The sequence below is a fragment of the Rhinolophus ferrumequinum genome, chromosome 8 (assembly GCF_004115265.2).
Source record: "Rhinolophus ferrumequinum isolate MPI-CBG mRhiFer1 chromosome 8, mRhiFer1_v1.p, whole genome shotgun sequence".
Taxonomy (NCBI): Eukaryota; Metazoa; Chordata; class Mammalia; order Chiroptera; family Rhinolophidae; genus Rhinolophus; species Rhinolophus ferrumequinum.
Genome location: NC_046291.1, coordinates 52,663,625 through 52,682,235, shown reverse-complemented (window position 1 = coordinate 52,682,235; position 18,611 = coordinate 52,663,625). Strand labels below are relative to the sequence as shown.

Sequence of the window (18,611 nt, the reverse complement as noted above, 5' to 3'; positions counted from 1 at the left end):
CTATAAGCCAAGCATGCTCCCTGTTCAAAAAAAAAAGTCTAGCAACTCCAAGATTTATCTTAATCTTACTTAGCTCTGTAATTTCTCTACACCCTCCTTTGCATTTCCAAAATTGAATCTTACAGAAGGCTTCCCTTTTCTCCAGTCTCACTAATCATGATATTTGTGGTAAGTATCCAAGTTAATAGAAATGAGGAAAGAGGAGTGGCAAATGGAAATTGTTGATAAGGAATACCACATTACTAATACTTCAAAAACGAGCTTTTCTGCTGTAGGTGATTTAACTGTGTACCATCATTAGGTCTTTCTTCAGTCTGTTCAAAGTTCTTTTAACAATGTAATCGGACATAAGGATTTACAAATTCATATTTTGTTCTACTAGCACCTTATGACCCTGATACTCTGTTGCTCTCTCTTATTTTATGAAGTTTCTCTAAGCAGGAGTCTCAAGGTGTTTATTTTATATTACTTTACAAGGAAAGGATGTCCGTTTAGTAGCCCAGAGTCCTTCAGTTTGAATAAAAGTACTTAAGGGAAGGGAAGGCATTTATTTACAATGAAGGGATTACTTTCTTTTTGAATATGTTATTATTGACCAAATCCATATTGTTGGAGTGAAAATTTAGGGTCAGTCTGGCTACTCCTAGAGAAGATGACAACGTTATATTTAAACAGAGCCCACCGCAGGAATTCATAGGTATAGGCACCAGGCCACAATGGAAATTTTCTTGAATGAAAAATAGCTGGTCTTTGAGCAAGTTCGAGGGCTTCAGTGGTACCAATCTAGTTGCAATGGAGATGATATAATAATTTTAAACTAAATAAGGCTGCTATATGGAAAAGATAGAAGAGCTCAGTTATCCTAAATAAAAGTGAATTTTGCTAGATTTTTCATCTACCCAAATATAATAAAAAATAAAATGGACAAAGGTGTTAAAAGTATATACTATAGGATATTAAGTATTGAAAGGAATACAAAAGCACATGAGTTAGACCTCCTGCCCTGAAAACCTTTGCAATCTATCATTCTTTTATAATGATGACTTGATAGTATTATCACAAGTTAAAGCAAATTAAAACTTACTTTTGTCTCAGTTGTAGATGATCAGAGTTGAGGAAAAACTTATCAGTTAATGGGATATCAAAAGACAAACCTGTCAAATAAGATTCACAGTATACTTGGGAAAAGGTGGGAGAAACAATTCAAAACTTTTCATGATTTTTTTAAATTACATGCCAGCACACTAATTTATAACTCTTTAAGTTTCAAATGCTATTTGTAAACAAGAAATAATTTTTAAATGGTGGGACAACAACTGTAAGTTGAAAACTTGATAATTAAGGCAGTCTAAAAAGAATGACATTTCGGAAAGCAAAATTTGAAGTCAAAGGCTAAGAGGAGACTAGGCAAATCTATCATCATTAGTAGTCACATTTTAGAGTTGGTTTCATTAAAGATTCAATATGTAGCTTGACTGTGCTGGGAAATTAAATTTGCTTGTGAAGTTGTTGCCCATGAAAATAATGTATTACCCCCAGATGCAAAATCGAAATAGGAGCTTACTAGGCAAACCCACAGAAATATGTCTCCAATTCCCAGGCAGCTTACATTATATTAATTTGAAACCAGCTAGGCACTTTGTGGGTGAAAGTTAGAATTATACTAATGCCTCATGCTCTAATAAACTAAAACATAATTATTAAAACAAGAGGCAATTACCAATAAGCCTCTTCTGCCACAACTCCTGGACCTCCTTCCATCTTTAATAACATACCATTTCTGTTGATCTTCTAGCCTCCTCTGATTATTTTACTGACATGAATACATTTTTATTCCTGTTTCCATATGCCACACAGCTACTATGGATGTCATCTTACAAGAAGTAAATCAAGGTGGTATACCAACACTTAATGGAGCATTAGGATATCACTGACTAATTAAACCAGGAGAGGAGCTCTTCCTAGATTAAAGGTACACAGGTCATCACTATGATGAGGAATAAGCCAGATTTTATGCCTCCCATCAAGATGAAGATCACTTAAAATATTTGAAATAAACAGCATGATCTGACCACACACACACACACACACACACACACACACACACAAAGGACATTTGAACATCTGGAACTTTTAAGTGTATATTGATTTTGGCCTATACCTTAAAATCGTTCTTTAAATTTTACTGAAATATTGCAAAACTTACAGATTTTGTAAGTTGTGCTTTTAACTCCTTCCTTGCTGAGAATATATATGGGGAAATGGCAGGGGGGGTAGGCAGGGGAGAATTATGAACAGTTAAGTGTCCATATTTGAGCAAATTATGTATAGTTGGTACACTGACCTGGAAATCAATAAATCAGAAATTATCATTTCAACCCAAGCTACTTATAGTTAGACACTAGATAAATGACACATTTTAGGGGTTCTCCATATTGTACAAATATACTCCCTGAATATGAACATTTGCTGTAATTGAAATAAATTCTCATTTTGGTGGAGGGGGAAGAGTGGGGTATCAAAAATCAGATGAAATAGTTGTACTCCTGCCATTACATCGTCCTAAACTGTTCTACCTCACTGTCTGACTCTGTCTTATAAATTGTGTAATGAGGATGACAGTGATCCTATTTTTGGACCACAGTCTTCTTTATTTCCTGTGGAGGCGATAACAGCTAGTTTTCTTTTCAATGGATTTTGGAAGGAATTCATGGAATGAGCTGTTCTAGATGTTTAAGGCTCTGAGTGCCCTATCACTACACTAGTCATATACAAGCTGGTATTTAGTGGGAAACTTGATGATCAGATGGAGAATTGAACAATAGGAGCTTTACTGCTTCTTTTAATACTCTAATGTCATGATATGGGATGAGCCAAGTTTTAGTTAATAAACATTTATTGAGTACCTTGTGTTTGTACTAAACTCACTGTTGCAGTTATAGGAAATATAAGAAAAATAAGTAGCATGAGTCCCAAAGTATGGAAAATATGTTACTGTGGCAACTGCTATGATTCTTTTTTTTTTTTTTAATGAATAAAGCTGAAAGAATGATATGAAAACCTTTTGCATGTGCCAAAGGCCGAGGCAGCTTTAGGTAATCATGGGGTAAAAACTCTGGTTTGTCACTGGTTCCCATTCCAATCAAATGTATATAACTGGGAAAACAAACACCCGGCTGAGTCCTTCAGCTGTGCTATCTTACCCCTGAAGATTTACTTGGATCTGTTTTTTGCCTCCCTTCTACTTAGAGGTCAATAAGGAAGGATGCTTTGAATCTGATCCAAAGGAAAGAAAAATTGTCTTTACTTTGTGCTATCAGACAAGCAAAGGCCCCACAATATCCAAAGCATACTTGAAAAAGAACAAAGTTGGAGGACTTATGCTACCTGGCTTCAAGATTTACTATTAAGCTAAAGAAATCAACACAGTAGGTCCTCGAATAATGGAATTTTGTTCAACATCGTTTGTTATAATGTTAACGAGAAAAACAAATCAATTCCCAGGCAGGGCCACACAGACAGTGTGGAGTTTGCATGTCCTCCCCATGTCTGTGTGGGTTTTCTTGGGAGACTCTAGTTTCCTCCCACATCCCAAAGGTGTGCATAACAGGTGAATTGGTGTGACTACATTGTCCCGGTCTCAGTGAGTGTAGGTGTGGGGAAATGCAATGTCTTGTCCAGGGTGGTCCCTGCCTTGTGCCCTGAGCTGCTGGGACAGGCTCCAGCCACCTGTGACCTGAACTGGGATAAGCGGGTTGGAAAATAATGATCTTAATTTGTTTTTATTCAACTTTCTTTAATGTATGTATAGCTTATATTTATTTCAATGTTTAATATTGGAAGTGTTTTGGGACTTTAGTTAGAAATTTGATGATGTTTTTGTGACCAGAAATATGCCATAGGAACTTAACACTTGTTTACATCAATTAGCCTGCGGTAAAATTGGTTTCATTATACCTCATTTTGCTTGAAGTCGCAGTTTCTAAGAACCTATCAATGACATTAAGTAAAGACTTACTATACAATGTGATACTGGCTGACTTTAAGGATTGATAAATAGATCAATGGAACAGAACAGAGAGCCCACAAGTAGATACAAAATTATAAATTCATTTGATTTCTAACAAAGATGCCAAAGAAATTCAATGGGCAAGGGAGCCTTTTCAACAAATGACACTGGAATAAGTAGATATCCATATGGGAAAATATATAAACTTCAACCTCTACCTCAAAATATATACTAAAATTAATTTGATATAAATCATAGACCTAAATGCAAAAGCTAAAATCCTAAAGCTTTTAGTAGAACATATAAAAGAATATCTTCTTGTTTCAGAGGTAAAGGTTTTTCAGTCAGGGCATAAAAAGCAATAGCCATAATTAAGAAATTGATAAGTTAGATTTCATTAAAATTAAAATTTTCTACTCATCAAAAGCCAGTGTTAAGAAAATGAATAGGCAAGCTACAATCTGTAAGAAAAATTAGCAAAACATATACATGACAAAGAACTGATATCCAGGGTATAAAGAACTCCTAACTCGATGATCAATAAACAACCTAGTTGAAAAAAGGGCAAAAGACTTGAACAAACATTTCACAAAAGAAGATATAAGCACATGAAGAACTGCACATCATCAGTCATCAGAGAAATGTAAATTTAATCACAGTAAAAAGATAGCACTACACACGCACTAGAAAGTCTAAAATTAAAAAGACTGACACCCGATGCTGGCAACGATGTGAAGCAACCAGAGCTCTCATGTGCTATAGTGGGAATGTAAAATGGTATCATTGCTTTGGGAAAAGATCTAGCAGGTTCTTACAAAACTAAACATACACCCACACTATGACCCAGAAATTCTACCTTTCAGTATTTTCCCAAGAGAAATAAAAATATATGTGAATAAAGTGACTTGTATAAGAATGTCCAGGGCCACTTTATTCATAAAACCCAAAACGAAATAGCCCATTTGTCCGTCAATAGGAAAATAGATAAACAACACTGGACTAGTCAACAAATGGAATACTATTCAGCAATAAAAAGAGCAAGATGCTGATATGTACAACATTGACGAGTCTTTAAAATATGCTATGTGAAAGAAGCCCTACATGGAATTATGTGGCACAAAAGAGCATATATTGTATGATTACAATATTTATGTATTTATGTAAAGTCCTAGAAAAAATAAAACTAATCTATGGTAGAAAAAAACAGAACCATGGATGCTGGGAGAGAGGAAATGGCTGGGGAAAAGCATGAGGGAACTATGTGGAGTGACTGTAACAGTCTATGTCTTGCTAGGGGTTTAGGTTACCAGTGCATGCATTTTTCAAAACTTAGGGAATGTACACTTAAGATACATACATTTCATTGTGTGTGCATTTTTCTCAAAAGAAAAAAAATATGTGAATATATATTGAACTCTATCTAGCTAATAACATGAAGTATTTCAGAGGAAGAGTACTGGTATCTTAAATTTACTCTGAAATGCATAAAAGAAATAAAGATTGATGGATGGATAGAAAAATGGATAGTAGATAGATAGATAGATAGATAGATAGATAGATAGATAGATAGAAAGATAATGTGATACCTAACTGGGGGGTATTTGGGAATTCACTGTAAAAGTTTTCAACTTTTCTGTTCAGTTGAAATTTTTCATCATAAAACATGGGGGAAAATTGTGCTGGGTCTTTGGGTAACTAAAGATAGTTATGTAATTCTGTTCTTTGACTAGAAATTGTAATGAGACTTGTTTCTTAAACACTGATAGACTTGTGTGCATTGTGGGAGAGTAGGGAAAAGAAACAAGCAAATAATACAAATAATATCTCTATTATGCGCAGAGGAATCTGTGAAAACTATATTACTTTGAGCGAAAAAGTGTTTTTCTTAACATGGATTCAGACAGTAATTATATGTCCTTGAGAGTGGTGTGTGTTTGGTCTAATAGTTACTCACAGGAAAACAAAAGGAAGGATGTGGAAATATATTTGCATAACAGAAACTTTGGAGGGTACCACAGTTGGAATCTGTAACTCTCCTGCCGTAGTGCACCAAGTGTATAAATCTAGACTAAGAAACTCAAGACTTTGGTGGGAAATTTGTGCAATGGGTCCTTATGTCCCTGGATTGCCCTCTCGGAGGAAGGATAACTGATTGCAGGATGAAATCAACCCCACTGAGTAGGGAATTTCTAAAAAGGGGGGTAGGTTTGTAGTGGGAAACCTAAAGAAAGGGCTCATTAAAAAAGAGATGGCCACGAACCTCAAGGTAAGAAACCTAGGAACTGGGGGATGCTCCTTCTGAAAAATTACCATAGAAACTCCTTCTGAAAAACTACCATAAAGGGACAATGTAATATTAACCAGTATCAAATTGTACTAACCAGAGAATAATCAGGAAGTTTAAGTTAGAAAGTTCTAAAGAATCAGTATGAATTAGCTAGACCTTGAGGAGGGTTAGACCTCCAAGAGGTCTAGTGGATAGAGGAAGGAGGAAAAGTGGGCAGAATTGTGGAATAATTGGCGTTCTTTTAATCAGAAGAGGATAGAAGTTGAGAACACAAAAGAATTTGACTAAGAACAGTTAAAGATCTTAGTCAAAGTTGTGCTCTGCATATTCCATTCCCTAACATTAGGATACTACCTTAAGGTAATGACAATGTGATAAGGAAAAACTATATGAAAATGAAATAAACGGCAATTAAGAGTTGAGTCGTAAGAGGTCTGCTTCATGCCATAAGGTCTTTGTATTGCAAAAGATGCCACAAAGGATAAGAATAAACATTTGTATAGGAGATTTAACGATAGCCTGCACTTTGGAGGAAGCTTCTGGGTAATGCTGACCTGCTACTTCTTCTCTGTTTCTGGTCAAGCCAGTCAGCATGGGGGGAAAAAACCATGGAGTAACAGATATGCATGTTCTTGTCTGCTATCCCTCACTATCACTGCTTGGAAAGAAGCCCAGAAAGAGTCATTGTTTGCTTACCTTGCTCTTCTATTATCCTGGATGGATGGGTTTACCTGGACAGTTCGGGATGGGGATGGGGACTAAAATAGGGAATCAGCAATTATACTTCCTTTAATCATCCCCAACCCTTCAATACATGTGAACCAGTTTTGCGTTGATGGTATAGGAGAAAAGTAAAGTGCAATGATGGGAAGTGTAGCCTTCCTTATATCGCCCCTTTACTGAGATCCATGTGGCAGTAGCAGCAACATTATTTATCACAGACGGTAGGCTCATAGTTCTAGGTGGCAATAGCTAAGTGAGTGTGACCTAAGGGATAAACAAGGGGTAAAGACGGCCATGGATCACAGAGAAACTAGATCTCAGTAGCAGATGAGATAAATCCCCCTTTGCTTAAATATACTAGAGAACCTTGAAGGGGTCTGAGGGCATTTCATCATGTAAAATTCCATAAGGTTATGAAGTTCTAATCCATCTCTTAGGTATAGTACATGCCTTATTATTGACATCTATATGCAGGAAATAAGAAGTGAACATTAATTATCCCTCTCTATAAAGCTCTTACAATGCATTGGAGAAATAAAACACAGGTAAAATCACTAATTAATGCATATACTCAATTGTGTGGCAAATTTATGCAATACAAGTTTAGAAAAAAGAAAAAATCATTCAAGCTGGGAGATACACAGCAGGTTTTACAGAAATAATAATGCACCACTTGAATTCACCACTTCCCTGTGTTCCTTCCAGAGTATGTCTTATTACGTTATCCTTCCTTCTTCATCCATATTGCAGTCCTAATACTTATTTCCTAACATTAACATTAGCTATGTAGGTACTAATCAAATGTTTATTGATTATTTCTAGCCAGTCATTCTACCACTAGCCATTAGTCCTCTTATGTAAAGACAATTAGTTCTCTTATATTTCTTAAGTGAAGACCATTACCATTGCCTTTGTTGCTCCAGCCTAAAAATTGGGTACCAGACTTTCTTACTTCTCACTTCCAAATAGCCACCCAGTCCTGTGTTTTCCATTCCCTTCAGTGCTTTTTAAATCTCTTCTCTTTATCAAGCAACTTTCCAAGAGTTAATAGAGCTATTAAATTGTACTAAAAAGGTTTGTAAAAAGAATGTGAGAAATCTCTCAGAAAGTAGAGCACTATATCAAGAAAAGAAGGAAAAACATTTAAATATAGAGAACTAATCCTGGGGGCCCAATAATTGACTAGTAGGAGGTCCAGAGAAAACAGAGATTTAAAATGATGGGGGGAAATGTCAAAGAAATAAATCAGAGAATTTTCCATATCCTAAAGATGAGCTTTGAGTTTCAAAGTGTCCTCCATGTAACCAGACCAATGAATAAAAAAGTTTCAATGTGAAGGCACATTATGAAATATCAGAACATTGGAGATAAAAAGATTATATATATCCTGTAGTCAGAACAGGTTATATATATCCTGTAGTCAGAACAGATCCATGAATAAAGAGAAGGAAGTGAAAATGGCCCCCTCCAAAGGGGTCACTGAAGAAATTTTTGACTCCCTTCCTTACAACCTTGGGCTCATGATTTTGAGGTTCTGCATCCATGGAAGGAATGCTTCCATCAGGAGACAGCTTCAAAGTTCTCACGAATTGGAAACTGAGATTGCCCCCTGGCCATTTTGGTCTCCTCAAGCTGTAGAACTAAAGGCAGAAAAGGATCACCACAGCCATATGGGGGTTAATCTCAAACATCAAGGGCAAATTAGGTTGCTGCTGTACAATGAGACAAAGATAACTAGGTTTGAAACTTGACTGAGGCAACTCAATAAAGATAGCCACCCCAACAAAGATAAGTCCATAGTGGACGCAGATCATTTGGGAATTAAGGTGGAAGCACTGCACTAGATTAAGAATTAGACCCAGTCAAGGTGCTTAGAAGCATAAGGGGATATGCAATGAAGGGTTGCAAAAGGAAGTTAAGATTCTCAACTTAGGCCACCTACAGAAAGGGGGTTCAAGAGCAGCTACTTTATATCACCCTCAGTTCAAACCCACCCCCACCTTACATGAAGAGCATTAGCATTGGCTAACATTTTAAATTTCATCATCCCGTGATGATACACTAGCTAATAGGACCACATGTGTCCATTGTGTTGGGGACATTGATTGCTACACAAGAGATTGCCATACATGAATTTCTTATAGGTCAGGTGACACCAGAAAGATACTGGGGCTTGAATTGCTTTTTGCAGTGTTCCACCCAGAAGGGGAGCCTACTAATAAAGGAGCCAACAGTAGCAATGACCCAGAGTTTCCTTGTCAGAGAATTAGTACAATGTGGAGGCCCCTTCCAGCTCACTGAAGAAAGGTGAATGCATGCTATGTGGCAGGCAGTAAGAGCATCAGTGGCAGCCAATGTCATCTGGAAAAGCAGAGATGACCAGAACAAAGAGTAGTTAAATAACAAGATTCATTTCTCTTCTGTTCTTACTTTTAGCCCCCAACACCAGAAGAGTTAGCCTTCAAAAGGAAAAAACGTATCCTAAACCAAGACACTCGCCCCAGCCCAATATTTAGGGGTTTGGAGAGGGAGAAGGAGTGAAAACTTGACTATGCTCCCTTCCTCAGTTCAGGTCCCTATGGCTACAAGTCTGGCCAGAAAATGGAGGAGGTTTTAAAACCCGAAGTTTTAAAGTAGGTCCCGCTGGACTTTGAATAACTTAGAAGACCAGGAATTGGCCCAGGAGGAGAGGGTATTCAACATGGTACAGTGGGAGCAGTGACTAGAGACATGTAAAATAGTTTATGTTTATACATACCCCCAGCAAGTTCAGATTCCTTAGCAACTTGGTCATATGAAAAGTAAGAGCAGTGTGCAGTTTATGATATAATGTTAAATGAATGAATCAGAACTTGAAATTATATGTATATGGCAAGTACAATTGTACGAGTAACCTGAATATATTAATATTAAACAAACCTGGATATTTTGCATAAGATCAGCAATGATGGTATAATTTAATGACTATTATACTCCTTTTTGTCATATATTTGTTTTAACAAGTGTAAGAAGTTTTGTTTAGCAAGATTGCTTTTCGTGAATCCATGTTGGATGATGGATACTTGGCCACCCTCTGTGGACTTATAAATTATGTTCTTTTGTTTTGGGGATTTCTTCGGTTATTGTTTTTCAAAGATTAATGCCATAGTATTTCAAAGAAGACTGAACAGAATGTGATCTCTCAGTTCCTCCCTTTTCCATTAAAAATTGAGTACGTGTTATGCTTGACTTTTTCCATTATCAGCAATCATTCCAGTTTGCAGGCAGTCTGTACACATAATTGTTAATAGCACAGATATTTCAGAGAGCATATATTTGAACCCTCTAGCAAAGATTCCTTTAGGCCCACCTGATGTGAAGTCATCTACTTTAACCTGTTCTATCTCTAACTCCAATTTCTGTAGCATCATTGGTAACATCTGTACAAGGACTCTAATTTATATTCTTCCTCCCACATTGGAATATTTAGGACACTGGAGCAGGGTAAGAATCTCCTGCAATTATTTGTGGCATACTGATCTCATACCTAGGAATAGCCTAACCCCTTCTTAACCCAAGACTGGTAAGAGATTAAAAAGTTTATTGCCATTCTTTTAAAAAAAATCTCTACCCTATATGATCCCAATAGAAAAGATATGTGAACTAGATAGCGGAAAAATAAAGTAAGGCTCACCAAAGAATGACATTTCAAATTACACCTATTGTTCTTATATGCCACAGTGATGATTTAGATAAGTATTTATCTACCTTTAATAAATGAATGTACAAAACATAACTATGCAATTTTCATTTGTGCTTAGATATGGATGGGCTCATATACAATTAAATCTTCTAATAGTAAATAAAATTGCTGCCTGGCACTCAAACATACTATGTAATTTATTTTAACAGAAAGCAAAGCAAAACCTAAGATAATTAAATCATACTGATACTATTTGAATGAATTGGACATTTTTCGTCTTCCTGATACAGTCTTTCTGTTCATTTTACTCAAAAGAACAGTGTGAAGTTCAAAATCTGAGAATAAAAGAACTTGAAAAGGAAAAAAATAGCAAAAATCTTTACCAAATGAAAGAAACACAAAGTTAGCTCAGCAGGGCTTCTACATCCCCAAGGACAATATAAATATGCAACCACAATTTTTTGAAAAAGAAAATGTCTTCCTGGTCTTTCTTATGATTCTGGCTTAACAAAACTTACATAAAACAAAATGTTATAATTATTTGTTGATATTTTAACATATTTTAGAAACCCCTTGAAATTATTCTTAGTTTTTTTTAAGTGGAAGTTTTCATTTCTCCAAGTATTTGTTCTTAAATGGGAACATTAGATGTATTTTCAATGTTAACATTCAGATTTTTAGATAAGATTTTATAAAATGAGAATGCAACCCAATATTCTAATAAATAGATAATTCCATTTACATAGGAGTTTTCCTTAAGGGCCAAGCAGAGAGGGGAGAGAGAGAAACAAATCTGAGAGTGGGCCAAAGAAGAGAGGATATGGACAAGCTTAAATATTAATGTATTTAATACAGTTAATCTAAATAAAAATCTTTAGTAAATGTTAGTAAAAAATATTTGTTCTCACTTCAACTAAGAACTCAAGGATGAAAATAACATAACTCCAGCCTTGGAGGAGATATCAATAAGAGGTAAATAAGCTTAAGAGTGGAGAAGGTCATGATTCATGATTATCCCCTGGGAGGACAGATCAGAAAGTGAGGCAATCCTTCTGTGATAAGCAGGCCTGCCTTGGTGAGTGAACACAGCAGGCCCCAGATACAGCAGGCGCAGTGAAGCCAACTGGAGAGACGTGAGAGAAGAGTATAAAAGCCTCACTTGAGATGAAATGTAGGGCTGCTGCAGGGTACAGCAAGGGCTCGTTCCTATTTGTCATGGAAAGCCAGGGAGAAAAGGAGGAAAGATGTTATTATATCCACTGTACCACTTATCTAATACCTCTCTTCAATTCTGTAAGTATATTCCAAATAGGACCTAGGTTTGGGGAGATAGCAGCTTACAGTTAGTGTTTGAATGCTTAGGTGTTTAACTGAGTGAAGAATAGAGAAGGAAGTAGAGAGGAGGAGGGTAAGCTTCTGATAAGAACTAGCTAGGCTTTCTTAGAGCTCTGTAAGAAAACTAGAACTTAATCTGAGTTAAAATTATCTGGGGAAAGCCAGGGCTACTGGTGATTTGGGCTTGTCTACAAGAATACCCCCGGGGCCCAGAGAATCTTGTCTTTGGAGCCGTTATACCAAGGATAAATTTACTCTGGCAAAAGAGCATGTCCTGGCAATTGTGTTGATTACCCACTCAAGGGCAAGGCTACTCCCTGGTGACATCTAAAGAACAATTTAATAAGAAGGAACGGCCTGTGTCACACACATGTTGGTAGTAATTAGTTAAACGTGAATGAGGTGATTTAATCTCTTTGATTCTAATCATATGCTCAAGGATGTTTTAAATCAAAGAAACTAGCAGTTTCCAGGCCCAAGAACCATGGAGTGCTTTAACAAAACTGGAAATTTAGTTGTTTGGGGGAGAAATTGTGTTCTTGATGGTATTACTGCAAAGTTACTTAACAAACATTTAGTAAGTGTCAACCACGTGCCAGAGACAGTGACTATCTCTCCAAAGTAAAGGATTTCATGAGGGAAATGAACCCTTTCTACAGCAAGAAAGGGAAGAGAAAAGTGGAAAAACATACGACCTAATTGAGAGACTTGGGTCATACTCTCAGCTCTATGAGTTACTTGCTGAGAAACCTCAAGCAAGAGGGTAGGATTAAGTCAGAGATCTTCAGGGGAGCACAGGTGATGGACTGGAGTAGAAAATATTAATAATGAGTATTCATATTATTTTTTTGTCTCAGAAATAAAAAGTTAACAATAGTAATATTTAATATAGGAATTTACAGTAGTCAATATATATTACATACATATTTTTAAGGTAACATGAACAAAAGTTTTATGTATTTGTATCCCAAATAAAAAAGTATGACAATGACTAGATTACCTGATTTCTAAAATCAATTTGCTCTAAAATTCCTGTTTCTATATTACTCAAAGTACCTTAGTTTTTCTTAAACTATATATATAAAAAATAACAGTATATCTATAGTAACATAAAGTTCCTCATATATAAAAAATTTGATTTTACAAAGATATAAAAAAGTAAACCTTTTATTCTTTAAATGCATCCTAACCCTACCGATATACCCTTCTTACCGCTTTGTATTTAACAAAGAGGTCAGTTGGCCTGACCCTTTCTTCCTCTTAGCTCATTCAAAATATTGGCAAAGGGATTCATTGCAGCCCTGTGTTGATGAGATTAATGACAAACTTAAATTCTGGATTCCCTTTAGCAAAATTTTCAGAAAGAATTCTTTTAATTTTACAAATTTGCACAGTGACTTGTTGAAATCTATATATGTATATATATCTATATATGTATATACATATGTGTATATATATATACACACATATAATATACATACACACACACATATATATTCCCTTAAAATTCTGATTTGTAAAAAAAATTAGAACACTACCATAAAGCTAAATTTTATTTTATAGTTCTTTAAACATTTTATAATCCTATAATTCTTGAACTAAATACTTAACAGCATTATACAGCTGGTATAAAAGCTCCTCACTTTGTGTCCACAGCATAGGAAGTTAAGAGTCTTGCTGTGCATAGTGATATGGCTAAATGGGTTTACAAAGGAGTTGGCTGAAAACCAACCCATTAAAATGACAGCTTTGGGGTGGCCAGTTAGCTCAGTTGGTTATAGCGTGGTGCTAATAACACCAAGGTTGCTGGTTCGATCACCACATGGGCCATTTTGAGATGCAACCCTCCTTGAAATAAAATAATAATAATAATTAATTAATTAAAATGACAGCTTTCACAACAATATGAACATTATTAACACTACTGAACTACATGCTTAAAAAATGATTAAGATGGTTAATTTTATGTGATGTGTTTTACCACAATCAAAAATTAAAAAGGCAGAATCACTGAAACAATTTATCAGTTTAGAGTGAATATTTCTAGTCATAATTTTCACCACTTTTTAGCCTAATTTCTTTAATATCTAAATAACTTTGATAAAGTTTTCTCCTTCCTCCCCCTACCCTTAAGCTCTTCCACATTAGAAATGACATAAAACAGCAGAAACATTTAAAACAGGGGAATAATGGGAATTTTTTTTTTTGGCTAAAAACTGACAAAGGTATTAATGTTTGAAATAGCATTTTAACTATGGAATTTGAAATATCATGGGCGTTATTGTACTATTCGCCTGAAGTAGACATACACATTTAATGCCATTCTTATTAATTATAGTTTCAAAAAGTAAAGCAGGCATCACTGGATGGTCATTTTGTAATCAAGTATAAGCAATTATTGTGCTTTCCCCTCATTGTGACTATTCTTTGCTTATAAATAATGACAGAATGCAAAACTAGAAATACTAATTTTTAATGAACCTGTTCCTTTTTTTCAATTAAGCTCCTTCTCTTTGATTCTGTATGTATCATAATTTATAGAACGTAAAGAAGAGGGTAAAGAGTTAGCAACCATGTCTAAAAAACTCCAAAATGATGGATAAGTTTCTAATTATGAAAGAAGCCAACACATCCTCATTAAAAGAAGCAACAGTAATTTTTAAAAATTCCTTATTAATTTCCATCTCCAAATTCCCCTCCTAGAGGCAGCCACAGTTAAACTTGTTAGGTATGCTTTCAAATGTTTTCTATGTTTATATCCAAATGCACTTTTTTATACAAATAAAATAACATTATAATGTATAATTTTTTAAAACCTATTATATAGTAGATATTTTCCCAAGTCAGTATATATTAGCCAGATCCTTTTGATGAATGTTTAGGCTACTTCCAATTTTCTAGTAAAATTAATGCTTCATTGAACGTTTTTGTTGATATATCTTTGCATTCTTGTGTAAATACTTTTGTAGGACAAATGCTTATAAGTGCAACTGCTAGCTCAAAAGAGATACAAATTGAAAATTCTGTCTAATTTGTTAAAATTGCTCAATTGCTTCTTAAAAAGTACTAGTTTATACAACTATGGGTAGTATATGAGAGTTAAAAAAATGGAATGTGCAAACCGTTGGTAATGTGTGTCTTTAAGTTATTCCTCTAACAGTAGTTTTCAATGTGAGCTAGTCTGTTTTTATTTTCTTTCTTTTATCCCCTATGACAGTCATCTAGCTGGGTAGGGGGTTCTGTATAACTGTTCTAGGAGCTCTGAAACTCCTACCCCACCCCCATACCATTAGCACTATGAGTTAAACAAATGAGTTAACTAGCTATTATTTTCTGTAGAGCGGTAGTACCTATTTTGATATAACGACAGATCAAATGCCTACATTTTTCTTTTAGATCTCAGATTTCCTACCTCTACTTTCTGATGACTGTATTTTTATGCCATTTCTTTTTTTAAATCCCTTCTGGAGGTTTCAAGACAGAATGGCAAAACTTACTAGATGCTATGCTCTTGAATTTATAGCAAACGTATGGTTGCTAGTTCATTGCTAATAATGTAATATAGCCTTTTTCTCTGAAGAAAAAAGCCTTTTCCAGGCCATTTATTCCAGAATAAATGTTATCATACCACCTCATATTAACATAAAATTTTACAGTTTACAAACCTCTTTCAGAAATATTGTTCCATTTGATTTTCACAACAACCAGTGTGGTAACTGTGAAGATATTATCTCCACTTAATAGATGAAACAAGGTCACACAATCAAGAAGTAGAACTAAAATTAGTAAGACTTGAACTTTCCACACCGCTATGCTGCCTCTTCCATATATATCAGGACAGCACATTCCTTTTTGTAGATATTTTATTCCATGGTGGTAACATTCACTTCCTGAATCCCCTTCAGAACAAGGTAAAATATAAATTTAAAAAGAGAGGGGAAAACCCTAGAAAAAAAGGGAATACATTTTCCTTTTTGGTAATTTTACTATTACTTTACTGAAAGAAGTTATTCTTTATCTTTTAGGTAAACTGTATCTAAACGTATATTCTGTGACATTTCAATAAATGTGTGAACAGTTATGATAATTTAAAAATGTAACCTCAATTTTGCAAGCTGATCATACTAAATGCTAGTCACATAATATGTTTCATCATATTTCTTATTCATATTCATCTCATTTTTTATTCATATTTATCACATGTAGGTTTCACCATATTTCTTTCCTACAACTAATCATATAGTCACAGGACTAATCTCTTTCAGATTTGCTACAGTTAAAAAAAATTTCCTTGATTTCTTATAAGGATAATTGCTTGTCAGCAATTAACTGATCTACAGATAAGGTGGTTTTGGAAAGAAATGGTAAGTCTAGCCATTTTGAGAAAAAAAAATTACAAAACATTGTTTTCCTTTTTTGATCCATAATGTCATTGATTACAGCATTGATTTCAGTTTTCTTCTTAACACATTGTGATCACAATTTCTGGTGTTTTATTAAGGCTAAAGGAAAAGGATCTGAGCATTCTCAGTACCTTTTCTGATCTTTATATTCAGGGGGGCCATCTCCATGTAGTGGAATAAAAACTGGGGTATTGAAGAACTGGACTGTTGCATAGGCTGTATACTGAGTGTGCATTGGGCAGCTTCTCTTTTCTGGGCTTTAGTTTCCTCATCTCTAAAATGAAGGGTGTATTAGTTCCATCATCTCAAGGGTCCATTTTAGCTCTAGCATCATTGTAAAACCTATTAAGCAACATTTATTGAGACAAGATATTCTAGTGCATGGACAACATTGTGGGAATATTTGTGGATACCAAAAAAAAAAAAAAAAAAAAAATTACCCTCTGGAACAAATAGTTAGAAGTTACTGAATAGTAACCAGCCCAATGGCCCCAAACGACATTCTGTGATGTGGTTCAGGCTACTAGGACTTGAGACCTGTAGGACCAAATCAGGCCCCTTGAGGTACTAAGTAACAATTTAGGTGCACTAAACAGTTGCTTAGTACTCTTAAGAGTAAAAGCAGAATACCTAACTGATACGGTATCACACGGTATACTGTTAAAAACAAACAAAAAAACAAAAACCCATGAGAGAAAAAGAAAAATGAAGTATTGACAGCAAAAATTGAAACAAATAAAATAAGTGAAAATTTCTCCTGCATCCGCAACTCAGTTTCTACATTTTAAATTAGAGCTCAGGTGTTTCGATCCACCATCCATGCCACAGGTTAAGTTTTTCTATCAGTCTCCAAAACATCGTTAGAGAGGAACAGAAAACAGCCATAAGGTATGTATATTATTCAAATCAATCCCAAAGAAACTTTCCCAGGGGCAGGGAGCGTCTCAACATAGAAGGAGCCTTTTGCGGCCTCCTCGTGTAGTTCAGGCCTGCGAAACGGCAGACCGCACCCGCCGTGGCTAAGGCAACAACAGTCCGAGCATTCCCGGCGGTGTTCGCCCCGCCTCTTGAGCTGCTTCCGCCACCCCGCGCCTCGAGCCTCCTCCTCTGATTGGTGGGCGGGGGAATGCGTCAGACAGTGAGCTCACTTCCGGCCAGGGAGCGCGCGGGTTGATTCGTCCTTCCTCAGCCCCGGGTGCTCGCAGCTCGGAAATGGCGGGTAAGTTCCCGGGAAAAGTTTACCAGCGGGAGGGGGCGGACAGGTTTGGGAAAGAACGCCGAGACGGTGGTGACAGTGCCCTCCTGGAACTTTCGGTCTCTAGCCTACGTTCCAGAAGGTCTGCTTTAGCCTGGAAGTGCGGAACTCTCAGCGCAGCTCCTGGTCTGCAGAGGTTCGTGCCCCCGCCCCCAACTGCTTGGGGTTCTGCGCCTTAGGCGAAAAACTTGGCCCCTGCGGAGGGACGTAGAGGCCAGGGAAAAGCGTCGGGATTTGGACTTGGAAAGTGCCAGATGCTTTGAGGCCTGTTTCTCTTCTCGGTGCTTTAGCCCACTGCTGCCTCAGCTACACTAGTCAGGTTCTGTTCCCGCCAGCTGATTTTAATACTCAGCTCCTCCTGTTCCAGATCTCCCTCCACCTTCCACTACCGTCAACTTGCCCTGCTGTAAGGCTCTCACTTGAATCTTGACTGACTTCGTCGTCATCTTAATCTTCCACACTTTAGATCCTAGGATCTATTTAGATTTCCTGTGAGAAAGAGGTTCTCACGTGCTTTCATCATCTAAACTTCTCTTTTAGAATGTGTCTACTACAATATAATTGTCATTCTAGCCTGCTCTTTATTGAGTCTCTTCAGTTCACATTTAGTAACTAATAATTGCCATTATTTTGTACATGTATTAAGACTGTTTTGATGTGAGTATATACTGTTTTTTACCCCCAGTTCCATGTCTTTTGATGTGGACCGTTTGTGTTTCTTTTCTTTACCAGTGCCTTCATAGTAGTTTCACTGCACTTTTACGGATGTGCCGGATAGACAGGCTATATAGCATGAGCTCTGCAGATGTTTAAGGAAGGGCTGTAGGATCTTGGGGTACAGTGCTATTATAAAAGAGGGGGGACACCTGTATTGCAGAAGGTGTATATATTATAAGAATCACACCTGAATTCGAATC

The 18,611-nt window shown here is 36.2% G+C and overlaps 2 protein-coding genes across 3 annotated transcripts in view; one reads left to right on the top strand and one right to left on the bottom strand.

Annotated features, from left to right (window-relative positions):
- SLC25A12 (solute carrier family 25 member 12) overlaps nucleotides 1-18,611 on the bottom strand; it is a 159,287-nt gene that overhangs the window by 81,476 nt on the left and 59,200 nt on the right. The gene's annotated exons all lie outside the window — the stretch shown is intronic.
- HAT1 (histone acetyltransferase 1) overlaps nucleotides 17,592-18,611 on the top strand; it is a 44,413-nt gene continuing 43,393 nt past the window's right edge. Inside the window, exon 1 of one of the 2 annotated variants that reach the window (XM_033111385.1) lies at nucleotides 17,592-17,658. In XM_033111385.1, coding sequence (XP_032967276.1) covers nucleotides 17,652-17,658 — 7 coding nt within the window. In that variant the 5' untranslated portion in view covers nucleotides 17,592-17,651. The other variant, XM_033111386.1, reaches the window with a different exon arrangement.